Source organism: Bufo bufo, chromosome 1, assembly GCF_905171765.1.
Source record: "Bufo bufo chromosome 1, aBufBuf1.1, whole genome shotgun sequence".
Taxonomy (NCBI): Eukaryota; Metazoa; Chordata; class Amphibia; order Anura; family Bufonidae; genus Bufo; species Bufo bufo.
The window spans coordinates 417,420,996-417,440,603 of record NC_053389.1 but is presented as its reverse complement, the minus strand read 5'-3'; the positions used below and the strand labels follow the sequence as shown (position 1 = coordinate 417,440,603).

The 19,608-nt window shown below is 43.5% G+C and overlaps 1 protein-coding gene across 1 annotated transcript in view; it reads left to right on the top strand.

Annotated features, from left to right (window-relative positions):
* BNIP1 (BCL2 interacting protein 1) overlaps positions 1 to 19,608 on the top strand; it is a 44,411-nt gene that overhangs the window by 6,864 nt on the left and 17,939 nt on the right. The window contains exons 2-4 of the mRNA XM_040406320.1: positions 91 to 183; positions 1,550 to 1,641; positions 16,055 to 16,156. Of these exons, the coding sequence (XP_040262254.1) occupies positions 91 to 183; positions 1,550 to 1,641; positions 16,055 to 16,156 (287 nt within the window). The remainder of the gene's footprint in view (positions 1 to 90; positions 184 to 1,549; positions 1,642 to 16,054; positions 16,157 to 19,608) is intronic.

The window sequence follows — 19,608 nt, the reverse complement described above, 5'->3', positions numbered from 1 at the left end:
CTGGATCTTGTTAAATGAGTTATTACAGAACTACTGTCTGAGATTCCGTTTTACTTATAATGACATTTTGATTATTTCTGCTATTAATAGGATATTCGGGAAAGTACAGGTCCGATAAGTACACTGAACGATCTCAATGCACAAGTGAAAGACAAGTTCCGACTGCTGAGGTTAAGAATTCAGGTAGGATGGGAATCCGTTAATATAGATCTCTTCCTAATTTGCATCAATGTTACACCCTGAACTGCAGATGACTTGACCTCTGCTCTTCTCTGGTGTCAAACGGACACCTTTCCCCTTCATATTAGGGATTTTCAGGGTCTTGAAGGTCCGAACCCAACTGATCAGAGTGTTATGGCATGGGAATTAAATGGAAGTTATTTCTTGAACAGCACTATTATGTATGCACCAATACCTCTGATCTGGAGCAGTGGTTCCAAAACTTCACCAAACCAGTTAAAGAACCCACTGTGGAACCCTAACCTGTTGCCTATGTCTACATTTTATCACTAGACTGTGGAAGCTGTGTCATTTGTAATTACAATACTCCTTCGGAAGAAGTAGTTGGTGAGGATAGCTGGATGGTGTTGTAGAATAGGGGGCGCATTCCATAATACTAGCATAGCCATGACTCCCCAGAACGTGGGTACAGTGAACATATAAATATTAAAGTGCTGCGTCATCCGTGCAGCTGTGGGGGTCAGCCATTACCAGTCCCTACTACCCTGTTATTCTGAGGAGCCCATTTTTGGAATTACTGCTGTAGAGAACACAATTACTCTTATTAAACTGCCCACCAGGGGGTTAGACGGTATCTTGCCCGTGCCACATGTGTCCTACCACTCTTTGAGCTCTCTCTGGGGATGTTGAGCTCCCTCTGGCCCAAACATCTGTAAGGGCTCATGCACACAAACATATTTTTTTCCTGTGTCCGTTCCGTGTTTTTTTTTTTTTTTGCGGCCTGTATGCTGAACCATTCATTTCAGTGGGGCTGAGGAAACGACTGCCGTGTGCATTCTGTGTCTTATTATTGTCCACATTACAGACAAGGATAGGACTGTTCTATCAGGGGCCGGCCCTTCCATTCCGCAAAATGTCCAATGTACGCTGCCGGTATCCATGTTTTGTGGATCTGCAATTTGCGGACTGCAAAACACCCAGCGGTCGCTTGCAGGAGCCCTTAGGGTCCATTCACACGTCCGTTGTTTCTTTCCTGATCTGTTCCGTTTTTTGCTGAACAGATCTGGACCAGTTCTGTACCCATTCATTTTCAATGGGTCCTGAAAAAAAATCAGACATTGAGCTGTCCGTTTTTTTTTTCAGGACCCATTGAAAATGAATGGGTCCAGATCTGGTCCAGATCTGTTCAGCAAAAAACGGAACAGATCAGGAAAGAAACAACGGACGTGTGAATAAGGCCTTAGTCAGAGAAATAGATGTATTCAGAATTTCTGCTAAACACAAACTTCTCATTGTGTTATTTAGTTACCTGTTAGTCCACATGATGGTCCTGTGACACAGGTAAACTGTGATGTGTATTTCTTACAAGGATCTAGAGCAGATGGCCAAAGAACAGGACAAGGAGTCTGACAAGCAAGCATTGTTGAAGGAGATGGAGTGTCACAAGAAGCAAATGCTCAGGTGTGTATTAGATTGAGGCTACATGCCGACTCTGGCCATGTATGGGGTCCCATTGCAACACACGAGATGCCGCATGAACACACAATCTACACAACTTACATCACTTGCAATACAAGCGGCGGTACTCAGCGATTGCCTTGTAGCCATATATCTGTAGACCTTTAATAAGTGTCAGCCAACAGCTATCTCTCCCTACTTCCCCATACACATACAAGCTTTGCTGAGCATTTATGTGTTTTCAATGAGGCGGGGACGGGCCCAGACTGTTCTGGTAATGGCTTATCTCCTGAGAGAACAAATGCATTGGGTGAAAAAAATCAATTCACTGGATCCTTTTTACACCCAACATAATCTGGAGACTGGGAGAATTGAACTTTGTCGGAGCCCCCAGGCACATCCGCTGGGTTCATCAAACAATACACTGATGTGCATTAGGGTCTTTGGGCTTGCTTGATGCGATTAACCTGACAGTACCACAGGTGTTAACAAAATCTGCTTCCGGCTGCATGCACATGACCATATCTGTTTTTGTGGTCCACAATTTCCCATTCCGCCCGTCCTGTGCTCCCAGGGACAGAACAGCTTCCCCGCACAGAAGAAGCTGTTCATTGGTGGCGATAGGCTGGAGCCTGTACCAAGCTACCAGACCTGTGACAGATATATTTCAATGTAGGCCTGCAGGTTGCAGTGCTGCATTGGAATATACAGAATTTCACTACATACCCTACTGTATTGTCACCGTAGTATACAGGTGAAACTCGAAAAATTAGAATATCGTGCAAAAGTCCATTTATTTCAGTAATGCAAATGAAAAGGAATTGCATTAATGCAGCTTAAAATTTTAATATTGTGAAAAGGTTCCATATTCTAGGCTCAAAGTGTCACACTCTAGTCAGCTAATTAATCCATACCCCCTCAGAAGAGGGTACCTCAAAATTATAACTTTGGGGTTTTAATAAGCTGTAAACCATAATCATCCAAATTATACCAAATAAAGGCTTGAAATATCTCGCTTTGCATGTAATGAGTCTATCACATATGTTAGTTTCACCTTTTAGGTTGTATTACTGAAATAAATGAACTTTGCACGATATTCACATTTTTCGAGTTTCACCTGTATAGGAGAAGCAATCTAAAGATTGCATGGTCAAGTTCCCTACGGGGGCTTAAAAAAGTAAAAAAAAAGTTTAAAATTAAATAAAAAATTTAAAAATAATTCAAATCACACCCTTTTCCCAATAATAATGAGCAATAAAAAAAATAATTAAGATCATGTGCATTATCACATCCTAAATTGCCCAAACCATTAACCCCTTAATGACCAACCATACGCCTTTTTACGATGGTCACTAAGGGGACTTAGGCTGGGCCGCCCTGCAGCAGAAGAAGAGAGTGGGGGCTTAGCTGTCACATGAGAGCCATGCTCCTGCTCTAACAGCCCGAAGGCAGTGCTGATCCAGTCTGTTTAACCCCCTACATGCCATGGGCAATGGCTCCCGCCGCATGTAAGTGGTGACAGAGGGAGCGGATTCCTTCTGTCTCTCATCGGCACCCCGTAAATGCGATTGCGGGATGTGTGTATAGGCTGGCTGGGACAATTTCAGTATAGCACTAACATTAAAATACAATGCACTATAGTGGTACTATTAAATGGTCAAAAAAAGAGTAAAATAGTCCCTTGTGGGACTATTAAGTAAAAAAAAATAATTATTAAATAAAAAAAATTCTAATTAGGCTGCGTTTACACGGGCGAGATTTCAGCGCGGGTGCAATGCGGTAGGTGAACGTATTGCACCCGCACTGAATCCCGACCCATTCATTTCAATGGGGCTGTTCAGATGAGCGGTGATTTTCACGCATCACTTGTGCGTTGCGTGAAAATCACAGCATGTTCTATATTCAGCGTTTTTCACGAGGCCCCATAGAAGTGAATGGGGTTGCGTGAAAATCGCAGCATGCTCTATGCTCCGCGATCAAGAGGAGAAGATGAGTGTTTTTTTTTTTTGTTTTTTTTTTAACCCTCAATTGATCACCTACTAAGCATTCTGTTTTCAGAATGCTATTATTTTCCCTTATAACCATGTTATAAGGGAAAATAATAACATCTACACAACACCTAACCCGAACTTCTGTGAAGAAGTTCGGGTCTGGGTACCACAGTCTGTTTTTTTTTTTTTATCACGCGCGTGCAAAACACATTGCACCCGCCCGATAAAAGCTGAATATCGGAACGCAATCGCAGTCAAAACTGACTTCAATTGCGTTCCTACTCGCGCAGGTTTGCCGCAATACACCGGGACGCATCCGGACCTAATCCGGACCCGCTCGTGTGAAACCAGCCTTAAAAAATATGCTTTTTTTCCATTGAAAATACGCTTTTCAATAAAAAAAAAAATAACAAAAATAAAATATCCCCCACATGTTTGGTATTGCGCGTCCATAACAACCTGCACTACACAAATATCATTAAAATGATCCCTTACGTTGAATGCCGTAAAAAATAAAATGCCAGAATTGCTAATTTATTCTTAATCGCCACAGAAAAATCTTAAAGGGATTCTGTCACCTCGTTTTCGATTATAGAGCTGCGGACATGCACGGCTAGATCGCCGCTAGCATGTCAGCAATATATGTGTCCTGTAGGGCTGTGTCCTTTTTATTTTGTTAAAAAAATGATTTTAGGGATATGTAAATGAGCTTTATAAGGAGCCAAAGGGGCTGTACTAACTTTCTTCGTGCCCAGCCACGCCCCCCTGTGAAGGAGCCCAGCACCTCCTATGTCCTCCGAATCTCCTCCTTTCATCACCGATAGATTGCCGTAATCTCGCGATGCGCAATTCCTTCCCTGAGGCTGATGCCAGCACAGGGAAGGAACATCGCGAGATTACGGCAATCTAACTGTGACGAAAGGAGGAGATTCGGAAGACATAGGCGGTGCTGGGATCCTTCACAGGGGGGTGTGGCTGGGCACCAGGAAGGTTAGTGCAGCCCCTTTTGGCTCCTTAAGAGGCTCATTTACATATCTCTAAAATAATTTTTTAAACAAAATAAAAGCACACAGCCCTATAGGATTGGTATATTGCGGACATGCTAGTGGCGATCTAGCCGTGCATGTCCACAGCTCTATAACCGAAAATGAGGTTACAGAATCCCTTTAACCCCTTAGGGACCGGGCTCATTTTCACCTTAAGGACCAGGCCATTTTTTGGAAATCTGACCAGTGTCACTTTAAGTGCTAATAACTTTAAAACGCTTTGACTTATCCAGGCCATTCTGAGATTGTTTTTTTTCGTCACATATTGTACTTCATGACACTGGTAAAATGAAGTCAAAAAAAATATTTTTTTTGCACAAAAAAATACCTAATTTACAAAAATTTGGAAAAATTTGCAAATTTCAAAGTTTCAGTTTCTCTACTTCTGTAATATATAGTAATACCCCCAAAAATTGTGATGACTTTACATTCCCCATATTTCTACTTCATGTTTGAATTATTTTGGGAATGATATTTTATTTTTTGGGGATGTTATAAGGCTTAGAAGTTTAGAAGCAAATCTTGAAATTTTTCAGAAATTTACAAAAACTCAATTTTTAGGGACCAGTTCAGGTCTGAAGTCGATTTGCGAGGCTTACATAATAGAAACCACCCAAAAATGACCCCATCTAAGAAACTACACCCCTCAAGGTATTCAAAACTGATTTTGCATACATTGTTAACTCTTTAGGTGTTGCGCAAGAGTTATTGGCAAATGGGGAGGAAATTTGAGAATTTCATTTTTTTGTCTAATTTTTCATTTTAACCCATTTTTTCCACTAACAAAGCAAGGGTTAACAGCCAAACAAGATTGTATCTTTATTGCCCTAACTCTGATGTGTACAGAAACACCCAATATGTGGCCGTAAACTACTGTACGGCCACACGGCGGGGCGTAGAGTGAAAGGTGCGCCGTTTGGTTTTTGGAAGGCTGATTTTTATGGACTGGTTTATTTACACCATGTCCCATTTTGAAGCCCCCTGATGCACCCCTAGAGTAGAAACTCCCTAAAAGTGACCCCATCTAAGAAACTACACCCCTCAAGGTATTCAAAACTGATTTTGCATACATTGTTAACCCTTTAGGTGTTGCACAAGTTATTGGCAAATGGGGATGAAATTTGAGAATTTCATTTTTCTGCCTAATTTTCAATTTTAACCCATTTTTTCCACTAACAAAGCAAGGGTTAACAGCCAAACAAGACTGTATCTTTATTGCCCTGACTCTGCTGTTTACAGAAACACCCCATATGTGGCCGTAAACTACTGTACGGCCACACAGCGGGGCGTAGAGTGAAAGGTGCGCCGTATGGTTTTTGGAGGGCTAATTTTGCTGGACTGTTTTTTTTGACACAATGTCCCATTTGAAGCCCCCCGATGCACCCCTGGAGTAGAAACTCCATAAAAGTGACCCCATCTAAGAAACTACACCCTTCAAGGTATTCAAAACTGATTTTACAAACTTTGTTAACCCTTTAGGTGTTGCACAAGATTTAATGGAAAATAGAGACACAATTTCAAAATTTCAAATTTTTGGCAGATTTTCCATTTTAATATTTTTTTTCCAGTTACAAAGCAAGGGTTAACAGCCAAACAAAACTCATTTATGGCCCTGATTCTGTAGTTTACAGAAACACCCCATATGTGGTCGTAAACTGCTGTACGGACACACAGCAGGGCGCAGAAGGAAAGGAATGCCATACGGTTTTTGGAAGGCAGGTTTTGCTGGACTGTTTTTTTTTGACACCATGTCCCATTTGAAGCCCCCCTGATGCACCCCTAGAGTAGAAACTCCAAAAAAGTGACCCCATTTTAGAAAGTACGGAATAGGGTGGCAGTTTTGTTGGTACTAGTTTAGGGTACATATGATTTTTGGTTGCTCTATATTACACTTTTTGTGCAGCAAGGTAACAAGAAATATAGCTTTTTTGGCACGTTTATTATTTTTTTGTTATTTACAACATTCATCTGACAGGTTAGATCATGTGGTAATTTTATAGAGCAGGTTGTCACGGACGCGGCGATACCTAATATTAGGGGTGCACCGAAATTTCGGCAGCCGAAAATATCGGCCGAAAATGCACCTAATCCACTTCGGCCGATATTGTTACATATCGGCCGAAAATATGGGGTGTGGGATTTGTCACCCACCATCTGCGGGCGGGCGGTTTACTTTGTCACTGCATCTTTATTTTACCTTACAATCGTGAGGCTCCAGTAACTAACAACTCTGCAGGCAGAGCGGAGGCCGGCGTAACGTCACTTACTCACGTGACGCGCCTGCTCCGCCTCCTTCATTCATAAAGTGGGCGGAGCAGGTGCGTCACGTGAGTAAGTGACGTTACGCCGCCCTCCGCTCTGCCTGCAGAGTTGTTAGTTACTGGAGCCTCACGATTGTAAGGTAAAATAAAGATGCTGTGAGCAGCAGGGCCGGGGCTGTTATGGGTAGGGGGGATCGGTCTATGGAACTGCTATGGGGAGGGGGGATCTGTGCACTGCTATGGGGAGGGGGGGATCTGTGCACTGCTATGGGGAGGGGGGATCTGTGCACTGCTATGGGGAGGGGGGATCTGTGCACTGTTATGGGGAAAGGGATCTGTGCACTGTTATGGGGAAAGGGATCTGTGCACTGTTATGCCCATAACAGTGCACAGATCCCCCTCTCCATAACAGCGCCACCCACAGATCCCCCTCTCCATAACAGCGCCACCCACAGATCCCCCTCTCCATAACAGCGCCACCCACAGATCCCCCTCTCCATAACAGCGCCACCCACAGATCCCCCTCTCCATAACAGCGCCACCCACAGATCCCCCTCTCCATAACAGCGCCACCCACAGATCCCCCTCTCCATAACAGCGCCACCCACAGATCCCCCTCTCCATAACAGCGCCACCCACAGATCCCCCTCTCCATAACGGCGCCACCCACAGATCCCCCTCTCCATAACGGCGCCACCCACAGATCCCCCTCTCCATAACGGCGCCACCCACAGATCCCCCTCTCCATAACGGCGCCACCCACAGATCCCCCTCTCCATAACGGCGCCACCCACAGATCCCCCTCTCCATAACGGCGCCACCCACAGATCCCCCTCTCCATAACAGCGCCACCCACAGATCCCCCTCTCCATAACAGAGCCACCCACAGATCCCCCTCTCCATAACAGCGCCACCCACAGATCCCCCTCTCCATAACAGCGCCACCCACAGATGAATTTCATTCATGAAAAAGAATTATTAATAAAATCATTAAAAAAAAAGTATTTTAAAAGTATTTGGGCAAAAAGGCAGTTTCGGTTTCGGTTTCGGTTTTCGGTCAAGGGCATCCTGAATTTTCGGTTTCGGTTTCGGACCAGAATTTTCATTTCGGTGCACCCCTACCTAATATGTATACAATTTTTTTTATTTATGTAAGTTTTATACAATAACTTCATTTTTAAAACCAAAAAAATGTTTTAGTGTCTCCATAGTCTAAGAGCCATAGTTTTTTCAGTTTTTGGGCGATTATCTTGAGTAGGGTCTCATTTTTTGCGGGATGAGATGACGGTTTGATTGGCACTATTTTGGGGTGCATATGACTTTTTGATCGCTTGCTATTACACTTTTTGTGACTTAAAGGGTTTCTGTCACCCTGCAAAACTCTTTTTTTTTTTTTTTTGGATAGTTAGATTGCTCATAGTGCGATATAGCAGAATATAATGCTCTTACTTACTTTGATGCGGCCGATTCTTTATAAAACGAACTTTTATAATATGTAAATGAGGGCTCTACCAGCAAGTAGGGCGTCTACTTGCTGGTAGCTGCTGCAGAAATCCGCCCCCTCGCCGTGTTGATTGACAGGGCCAGCCGTGATCTCCTCCTCCGGCCGGCCCTGTCAGTAATTCAAAAATCTCGCGTCATTCGGCGCAGGCGCTCTGAGATGAGGAGGCTCGTATCCTCAGCACTCCCTCAGTGCGCCTGCGCCGATGACATCACCGAAAGAGAAGACATCATCGGCGCAGGCGCACTGAGGGAGTGCTGAGGATACGAGCCTCCTCATCTCAGAGCGCCTGCGCCGAATGACGCGAGGCGCGCGATTTTTGAATTACTGACAGGGCCGGCCGGAGGAGGAGATCACGGCTGGCCCTGTCAATCAACACGGCGAGGGGGCGGATTTCTGCAGCAGCTACCAGCAAGTAGACGCCCTACTTGCTGGTAGAGCCCTCATTTACATATTATAAAAGTTTGTTTTATAAAGAATCGGCCGCATCAAAGTAAGTAAGAGCATGAGCAATCTAACTATCCAAAAAAAAAAAAAAGAGTTTTGCAGGGTGACAGAAACCCTTTAATCACTTCAGCCCCCAGTGCTTAAACACCCTGAAAGACCAGGCCACTTTTTACACTTCTGACCTACACTACTTTCACCGTTTATTGCTCGGTCATGCAACTTACCACCCAAATGAATTTTACCTCCTTTTCTTCTCACTAATAGAGCTTTCATTTGGTGGTATTTCATTGCTGCTGACATTTTTACTTTTTTTGTTATTAATCGAAATTTAACGATTTTTTTGCAAAAAAATGACATTTTTCACTTTCAGTTGTAAAATTTTGCAAAAAAAACGAGATCCATATAGAAATTTTGCTCTAAATTTATAAATATCTTGGTCAAATGCCAACTTTGTATAAAAAAATGGGAAAAGTTGTCTTTTGCCAAGATATTTCTCTCACCCAGCATGGGTATATGTAAAATGACACCCCAAAACACATTCCCCACCTTCTCCTGAGTACGGAGATACCAGATGTGTGACACTTTTTTGCAGCCTAGGTGGGCAAAGGGGCCCATATTCCAAAGAGCACCTTTCGGATTTCACAGGTCATTTTTTACAGAATTTGATTTCAAACTCCTTACCACACATTTGGGCCCCTAGAATGCCAGGGCAGTATAACTACCCCACAAGTGACCCCATTTTGGAAAGAAGAGACCCCAAGGTATTCGCTGATGGGCATAGTGAGTTCATGGAAGTTTTTATTTTTTGTCACAAGTTAGTGGAATATGAGACTTTGTATGAAAAAAAAAAAAAAAAATCATCATTTTCCACTAACTTGTGACAAAAAATAAAAAATTCTAGGAACTTGCCATGCCCCTCACGGAATACCTTGGGGTGTCTTCTTTCCAAAATGGGGTCACTTGTGGGGTAGTTATACTGCCCTGGCATTTTCCAGGGGCCCTAATGTGTGGTAAGTAGGTAAATGACCTGTGAAATCCTAAAGGTGCTCTTTGGAATATGGGCCCCTTTGCCCACCTAGGCTGCAAAAAAGTGTCACACATGTGGTATCGCCGTATTCAGGAGAAGTTGGGGAATGTGTTTTGGGGTGTCATTTTACATATACCCTTGCTGGGTGAGAGAAATATCTTGGCAAAAGACATAGAAGACATAGAAGACTTATCAATAAACTGCAGTCATTGAGCATGGACTCCCATATTGTTGAGTGGATTAGGCAGTGGCTGAGTGACAGACAAGAGAGGGTTGTAGTCAATGGAGAACATTCAAAACAAGGTAATGTTACCAGTGGGGTTCCACAGGGATCTGTACTGGGACCGATTTTGTTTAATATCTTCATAAGTGATATTGCAAAAGGCCTCGCTGGTAAGGTTTGTCTTTTTGCTGATGACACAAAGATATGTAACAGGGTTGATGTTCCTGGAGGGAAACGCCAAATGGAAAAGGATTTAGGAAAACTAGAAGAATGGTCAGAACTCCGGAAACTGAAATTTAATGTGGATAAGTGCAAGATAATGCACCTGGGGAGTAAAAACCCAAGGGCAGAATATAGAATATTTGACACAGTCCTGACCTCAGTATCTGAGGAAAGGGATTTAGGAGTAATTATTTCAGAAGACTTAAAGGTGGGAAGACAATGTAATAGAGCAGCACGAAATGCCAGCAGAATGCTTGGATGTATAGGGAGAGGTATAAGCAGTAGAAAGAGTGAAGTGCTTATGCCGCTGTACAGAACACTGGTGAGACCTCACTTGGAGTATTGTGCGCAGTACTGGAGGCCATATCTCCAGAAGGATATAGATACTCTAGAGAGAGTTCAGAGAAGAGCTACTAAACTAGTACATGGATTGCAGGATAAAACTTACCAGGAAAGGTTAAAGGACCTTAATATGTATAGCTTGGAAGAAAGAAGAGACAGAGGGGATATGATAGAAACTTTTAAATACATAAAGGGAATCAACTCGGTAAAGGAAGAGAGCATATTTAAAAGAAGAAAAACTACCACAAGAGGACACAGTTTTAAATTAGAGGGGCAAAGGTTTAAAAGTAATATAAGGAAGTATTACTTTACTGAGAGAGTAGTGGATGCATGGAATAGCCTTCCTGCAGAAGTGGTAGCTGCAAATACAGTGAAGGGGTTTAAGCATGCATGGGATAGGCATAAGGCCATCCTTCATATAAGATAGGGCCGGGGGCTATCCATAGTATTCAGTATATTGGGCAGACTAGATGGGCCAAATGGTTCTTATCTGCCGACACATTCTATGTTTCTATGTTTCTATGTAACTTTTCCCATTTTTTTTATACAAAGTTGGCATTTGACCAAGATATTTCTCTCACCCAGCATGGGTATATGTAAAATGACACCCCAAAACACATTCCCCAACTTCTCCTGAGTACGGCGATACCAGATGTGTGACACTTTTTTGCAGCCTAGATGCGCAAAGGTGCCCAAATTCCTTTTAGGAGGGCATTTTTAGACATTTGGATACCAGACTTCTTCTCACGCTTGGGGGCCCCTAGAATGCCAGGGCAGTATAAATACCCCACATGTGACCCCATTTTGGAAATAAGACACCCCAAGGTATTCAATGAGGGGCATGGCGAGTTCATAGAAATTTTTTTTTTTTGGCACAAGTTAGCGGAAATTGATATTTTTAATATTTTTCTCACAAAGTCTCCCGTTCCGCTAACTTGGGACAAAAATTTCAATCTTTCATGGACTCAATATGCCCCTCACGGAATACCTGGGGGGTGTCTTCTTTCCGAAATGGGGTCACATGTGGGGTATTTATACTGCCCTGGCATTCTAGGGGCCCTAAAGCGTGAGAAGAAGTCTGGAATATAAATGTCTAAAAAATTTTACGCATTTGGATTCCGTGAGGGGTATGGTGAGTTCATGTGAGATTTTATTTTTTGACACAAGTTAGTGGAATATGAGACTTTGTAAGAAAAAAAAAAAAAAATTCCGCTAACTTGGGCCAAAAAAATGTCTGAATGGAGCCTGACAGGGGTGGTGATCAATGACAGGGGTGGTGATCAATGACAGGGGGGGTGATCAATGACAGGGGGGTGATCAGGGAGTCTATATGGGGTGATCACCACAGTCATTGATCACGCCCCTGTAAGGCTTCATTCAGACGTCCGGATGCGTTTTGCGGATCGGATCCATCTATCAGTGCATCCGTAAAAATCATGCGGACATCTGAATGGAGCTTTACAGGGGGGTGATCAGGGAGTCTATATGGGGTGATCACCACAGTCATTGATCATGCCCCTGTAAGGCTTCATTCAGACGTCCGGATGCGTTTTGCGGATCCGATCCATCTATCAGTGGATCCGTAAAAATCATGCGGACATCTGAATGGAGCTTGACAGGGGGGTAATCAATGACAGGGGGGTGATCACCACAGTCATTGATCATGCCCCTGTAAGGCTTCATTCAGACGTCCGGATGCGTTTTGCGGATCCGATCCATCTATCAGTGGATCCGTAAAAATCATGCGGACATCTGAATGGAGCTTGACAGGGGGGTAATCAATGACAGGGGGGTGATCAGGGAGTCTATATGGGGTGATCACCACAGTCATTGATCACGCCCCTGTAAGGCTTCATTCAGACGTCCGGATGCGTTTTGCGGATCGGATCCATCTATCAGTGGATCCGTAAAAATCATGCGGACGTCTGAATGGAGCTTTACAGGGGGGTAATCAATGACAGGGGGGTGATCACCACAGTCATTGATCATGCCCCTGTAAGGCTTCATTCAGACGTCCGGATGCGTTTTGCGGATCGGATCCATCTATCAGTGGATCCGTAAAAATCATGCGGACGTCTGAATGGAGCTTTACAGGGGGTTGATCAATGACAGGGGGGTAATCAATGACAGGGGGGTGATCAGGGAGTCTATATGGGGTGATCAGGGGTGATCCGGGGCTAATAAGGGGTTAATAAGTGACGGGGGGGTGGTGTAGTGTAGTGTAGTGGTGCTTGGTGCTACTTTACTGAGCTACCTGTGTCCTCTGGTGGTCGATCCAAACAAAGGGGACCACCAGAGGACCAGGTAGCAGGTATATTAGACGCTGTTATCAAAACAGCGTCTAATATACCTGTTAGGGGTTAAAAAAAACACATCTCCAGCCTGCCAGCGAACGATCGCCGCTGGCAGGCTGGAGATCAACTCTCTTACCTTCCGTTCCTGTGAGCGCGCGCGCCTGTGTGCGCGCGTTCACAGGAAATCTCGGCCATCGCGAGATGACGCATATATGCGTGACTCTGCGCAGGGCTGCCACCTCCGGAACGCGATCCTGCGTTAGGCGGTCCGGAGGTGGTTAAGATGGCAAAAAATGGCTTTTTAAATTTTTTTTTACGGTGGTCACCTGAGGGGTTAGGTCATGTGATATTTTTATAGAGCCGGTCGATACAGACGCGGCGATACCTAATATGTATACTTTTTTTTTTATTTATGTAAGTTTTACACAATGATTTCATTTTTGAAACAAAAAAAAAAAATCATGTTTTAGTGTTTCCATAGTCTAAGAGCCATAGTTTTTTCAGTTTTTGGGCGATTATCTTGAGTAGGGTCTCATTTTTTGCGGGATGAGATGACGGTTTGATTGGTACTATTTTGGCGTACATGCGACTTTTTTGATCACTTTTATTACCTTTTTTGGGAAGTAAGGTGGGCAAAATTTCAATTTTCTTATAGTTTTTATTTTTTTATTTTTATGGCGTTCACCGTGCTGGGAAAGTAACATGACCGTTTTATAGATCAGGTCGTTACGGACGCGGCAATACCTAATATGTGTAGTGTATTTTATCTTTTTAATTTTTATTCAGTGATAAATGTTGTTTTGTTTTTTTTATCTTAACTTTTTTCACTTTTTTTTTTTACATTTTTTTGACCCAGACCCACTTGGTTCTTGAAGATCCAGTGGGTCTGATGTCTGTATAATACAGTACAGTACAATATATATTGCACTGTACTGTATTTTACTTACACTGAACAGATCTATGCTTTTAGCACAGATCTGTTCAGCACCATGGACAGCAGGACGTCTGAGCAGGCGTCCTGTTGCCATGGGAACCTTCCCCATCTGCCACAACTTCGCAGACGGGGAAGGGTAAGCACAGGGCTGAGGGGGGGCTGTCGGGGGGCTCTCTCCCTCTCCATCGGAGGGCTGCAAAGGCACAGCAGCCCCCCAATGGAGAGGGAGGGAGCTCCCTGACCGATGACAGTTAACTTTTTCCATACAGCGGTCCGTACGGACCGCGGTATGGAAAGAGTTAAACGGCTGACATCTGCACAGATGTCAGCCGTTTATACCAGGGTGCCAGCAATGTGCTGGCACCCTGGTATACCCACTAGAAGCCAACGATCATTCATGGGGAGGCGGGCGGGGGATCGCGATCCCGCCTGCCGCACCGCCTGCCTCCCGCAACGCCCCCACCGCCTGCGACACCCCCCCCCCCCCCCGCACCACCCGCCGGCATCAAATCATGCAGGGGTGCAGGGGGGGGTGAAAAATATTGATTTTAGCCACTCTAAAGTTTCTGATCCCCGCGGTCAGGGACCGCGGGGATCAGAAACTGCAAAAAGCGCAGCAAACCGCAGGTCTGAATTGACCTGCGGTTTGCTGCGATCGCCGACACGGGGGGTCACATGACCCCCCCTGGCGTTGTCACAGGATGCCGGCTGAATGATTTCAGCTGAAATCCCGTTCCGTTTAACCCCTGGGGCGCCGGAATGCCTATTTAAAAGTTAGGACGTACCGGTACGTCCTTGGTCCTTAAGGACTCGGGAAATAGGGCGTACCGGTACGTCCTATGTCCTTAAGGGGTTAAGGACAAGCGATCAAAAAGTGTTATTTACCCCAACATGATACCAATGAAAACTACAAGTTGTTCCGCAAAAATCAAGCCCTCACACCACTCCATAGAAAGAAAAATAGAAAAGTTATGGGTCTTTGGATGCGGAGATGAAAAAAGATTGCAGAAAAGTTGTAAAACTTAAAACATAAAGAAAACTACAATGATCCCTCAAGATACAATGCCCTCAGGATACAATATTTTCAACATACAATGGTCATCCTGGAACCCTATAATATTGTAACTTGAGGGACCACTCTATATGTATTTGGTATCACTGTAATTGTACTGACCTAGAGAATAAAGATATGTTATTTATGCCAAAAATTAACGCTGCAAAAGTCTTTTTCCCATCTCCTTCCCAGAAAGAGTTAATAAAAGTTAATCAGAAAGTTGTGTACAAAAGAATGGCACAATTAAAACTACAACTTGTCCTGCAAAAAGCAAGGCGAGAGAAATAGAGCTACATAGACAGAAGAATAATAAAGCTATAGCGCTTGGAAGGTGACGATGAAAAAAGCTTGGTCAGTAAGATCCAAAACAGACCGGTCACATACAGTGAACGCCGTAACGGTAAAAAAAATCAAAATGGCAGATTTCAATTTATTATTTTTTTGGCGCTTCACCTCCCAAAAATTGCCACACAAAAAATGAACCCTCTTACAGCTCCATAGATGGAAATATAGCTTTTATGGGGGTCAGAATATGACAATGCAAAGAAAAACATTTCTAAAGTTTCTCTTTTTTTTTTCTCCAATGTTAAAACACAATGAAAACTATATAAATTGGTATCTTTGTAATTGTACTGGCCCAGATGAAGGGAACAGGTCAGTTTTACTTCTTAGGGAACGCTGTAAAAATAATACCCATAAAACTATGGTGCAGTTATTTTTTCCAATTCCATCCTATTTGGAATTTTTTTTCTAGCTTCCCTCTACATCATATGCAATATTGGAAACTGCAACTAGTCCCGGAAAAAGCAAGCCATCATACATCTATATGAATGGAAAAATAAAAAAAAAATGACACTGGGAAGGCGGGGAGTAAAAAATTAAAATGCAAAAACATTAAACTGCCTGGTCCTGTAAGGTTTAATAACAAAAATTCTGGCAATCATTGAGATTGATTGTGATACAATAATGATCCAGTTTACCTTGGTGATGGAAATGCTGTGTGTATGTGCACAGAAAATGAAATGCTCACAATCTGCCATCTGTGTGATCACTTGTCCAACTTCTTCATTGTAGCAATCAGACTGTTTGGAGGAAAGCAAATCTGTCTTGTAAACTGGCGATAGATCACGCCGAAAAGGATGAACTTCTTGAAGGAGGTGATACTACAAGACAGAGGTATGCTCCCTTTATTTCCATGATGAAGGAAGGTTTCAACTAAATTATTTAAGGCCATAGTAAACATTATTATTATAATTATTATATTAAAGGGAGTCTGTCATGTCAATTTCACTAATATAACAGCATTGCCCCACAGAACATTGCAAACACATTCCAAACATATCTGTCCATAAAAAGCACTTTTATTCTGCTGGAAAATGGATTCCAAATGCCCAGCTTGGCGGGGTTTGCAGTTCCAAGTGCCCAGCTGGGCAGGCTTTGTTATAGCAGGTGCCCAGCTGGGCAGGCTTTGTTATAGCAAGTGCCCAGCTGGGCAGGCTTTGTTATAGCAGGTGCCCAGCTGGGCAGGCTTTGTTATAGCAAGTGCCCAGCTGGGCAGGCTTTGTTATAGCAGGTGCCCAGCTGGGCAGGCTTTGCTGTTCAAAGTTCTCAAGCCCGCCACCCTGTTCCACCCCTAACTTCCCAAGTCTTCCTCCCCTCTCCTCTGACATCATGTCAAAGAATCTCAAACTCTCACGTACACTCCCTGCTGTGGCCTACGCTTGTGAAGATCGCCAGAATCCGATTGGCTTATTCCCAAGCAGTACACATTGTGATGTCAGGGGAGAGGGGAGGAAGCCTTGGGAGGTTAGGGTAGGAGCAGAGTGGCGTGCTTGGGCACTTGGAACAGCAAAGCCCGCCCAGCTTGGGCACTAGGAACGGCAAAATCTGCCCAGCTGGGTACTTGGGAGCCGTTTGTCAGCAGAATAAAAGTGCTTGTCATGGACATGGCATAAATACCCTATTTACACACAGGTCTGTTTTTGAATGCTTTCGCAAATTTCTGAGGGGCAATGCTGTTAGTTATATTAGTGAAAAGGATGTGACAGACTCCCTTTTAGGGTACATTCACACCACCGTATAATTTTATCCTCGTCCGGTCCGCATCCGTTCTGCTTTTTGTGGAATAGATGCGGATCCATTCATTCCTATGGGTAAATAAATTGTAAGGAAAACGTTCAGTATGTTGTCCGCATCCGTGTTTCCACATTTCTAGTCCGCAAAAATATGAAGCTTGTACTATTGTCTGCACAGATCGGTCCGCAGCCCCATTCAAGTCAATGGATCCGCAAATTGCAGATGACATACGGAATGGTTTCCGTATGTCATCCATTTTTTGAGAATCCGTTTCCGTATTATTGAAGGCTTTAATAATTTATTTTTTTCTCTCTCTTTTTTCCTTCTGTTTTTTGTGGATCGTAAAAAACGGAAGACATACGGAACACAAACGGAAGTTATTCGTCCGCAAAATGCGGACACACGGTTCTGTTATTTGCGGACTGCAAAATAGAAAGGATTACACAGTCGTGTGACTGTACCCATAATATCATTAATTAAAGGGATTCTATCACCCGGATTTCACTTACTGACCACATCAGTCTTCACGATTTATATTACAATATGCTAGAATTACTGCCTGTGTCTTGTAATTTGTCTGTAAAATCGCTTTTATTAATATGCAAATTACCTAAATAAGGAGCCCAAGGGGCTGTCCCTCTGTCCGGTGGAGCCCAGCACCACCCCACTGCTAATTTATTCACTCCCCATCGCCGACCTCATATGCCTGGTGTGCCGTAATCTTGTGCATGCGCAGTGAAAAGACCAGTCACCCACTGCGCAATGTGTTCTGTGAGGCCGATGCCAGGACACCGCGCGGGCGCTGACAGGTCTATCCACAGCGCATGTGCGAGATTACGGCGCACCAGGCATATGAGGTCAGCGATGAGGAGTGAATAAATTAGCAGTGGGGCGGTGCTGGGCTCAAGGAGAAGAGGTGCGGCTGGGCTCCAACGGACAGCCCCTTGGACTCCTTATTTAGGTAATTTGCATATTAATAAAAGCGATTTTATCGACAAAAATCATGTTTTTGGTTAAAAGCCTGACCCATGCAGAAGAATAGACGCATAACCCCTCCTAAAAATAAAGGTTCAAGATGTGCCACTTATGCCTGTGTCTGTGTGCATGGCATCTCATATTGTACACCACTGAAGAGGCAAAATATCTGCTTCTAAGCTAGAACTGTAAAATCAACTTTCTGGATATAAAACACTTCACACACCTTAATGTATATGTCTTATATATATTTCCTGACAGCAGACTACCTGACAATTGATCTTGATGTGCTGTTGACACCCATGGCCACCTGAATGTTACCTAACAAAGAGTAATAAAAAAAAAATGAAGGCCCAGTTCACACTTCAGTTACTTCCATCAGTCATTGGGAGCCAGAACCAGCAGTGAAGCCTACACAGACATAAGGTGTAATGGAAAGATCTGCACCTGTTCTGTGGTTTTGACTTCACAATAAATTATGGAAATAACTGACCAAATTGAAGTGTGAATCCCGCCTAAGGGCTAATGTACACGACCGTGTGCGGCCTGCACCCGTATTGCCGCCCGCAAGCAACCAGTCTGCAGTATACAGGCACCGGTTGTGTGCGCTCCGTATAACAGTTGTGGACCCATTCACTTGAATGGGTCCGCATCCGCAAATGGCCGACACACGGCTGGTGCCTGTGCATTGCGGACCGCGCACCTTCATGTGCATGAGCACTTGCTCTTACATTTGCGCCTAAAAATCACATCCAAGCAGAGTCTTACATTCAAAAGCAATGTAAACATTAGAGATTTCAAGGTTTTAAAAGTTTTTCTATCCACACATATGTCTACTACCTCAACAAGATCTAAAACATATGCCATGAAATATTTGACCTTCACCTCTGAATGTGATAAAAATACAAAAGGCACACACTAAAGAGCTACTATGCTACCAAAATGTACAAAGCAGGCAGCACAGAACTCAGTTTATACACACAAGCACCTTCATACAACTTTGCGTCAAACAGCCATTATTGGCAAAAAGCGCATCACGGTTTCTCCTCCAGTGTCGGCACTGTCCACGCTGGTCTTCTCTTGGCATCTTCACACAGACAGGATCAGGAACTTCAGATCTAACCTGGGGAGAGTCTTGGATTTAACACAAGACCAAGGTTGGTACTCCAGCTGAGCTCTAACCTGCACTAGAGCCATTTGCGGCACGGAAGTATCAGTGCTTGGCCGCCAGGACATGAGACACATTTTGACACCATGTCATTTTTACGTCTAAATTCAACTGATTAATTTATTGTTCTATCTTTATCAGGGTCAGTGTGTTGTTGTTGTGTTTTTTTTTTTTTTTTTTTTTCTGAAGATACAAAGAAGTGAATTGGGACAGAATTTTGAACCTATTTGTAGTAAATGACTTAGTCACCACTACTATGTCAGGTCGGCACACAAACAATCCATATTTTCATTACCATAATATCTATGGATAACAGCCATAACCCTACACAGAACTTTCTCAATTTCAATATCTTTTTAAGGATTTTTTTTTTCCTTTCATTCAATCATATGGATATGTGTTGTTATTT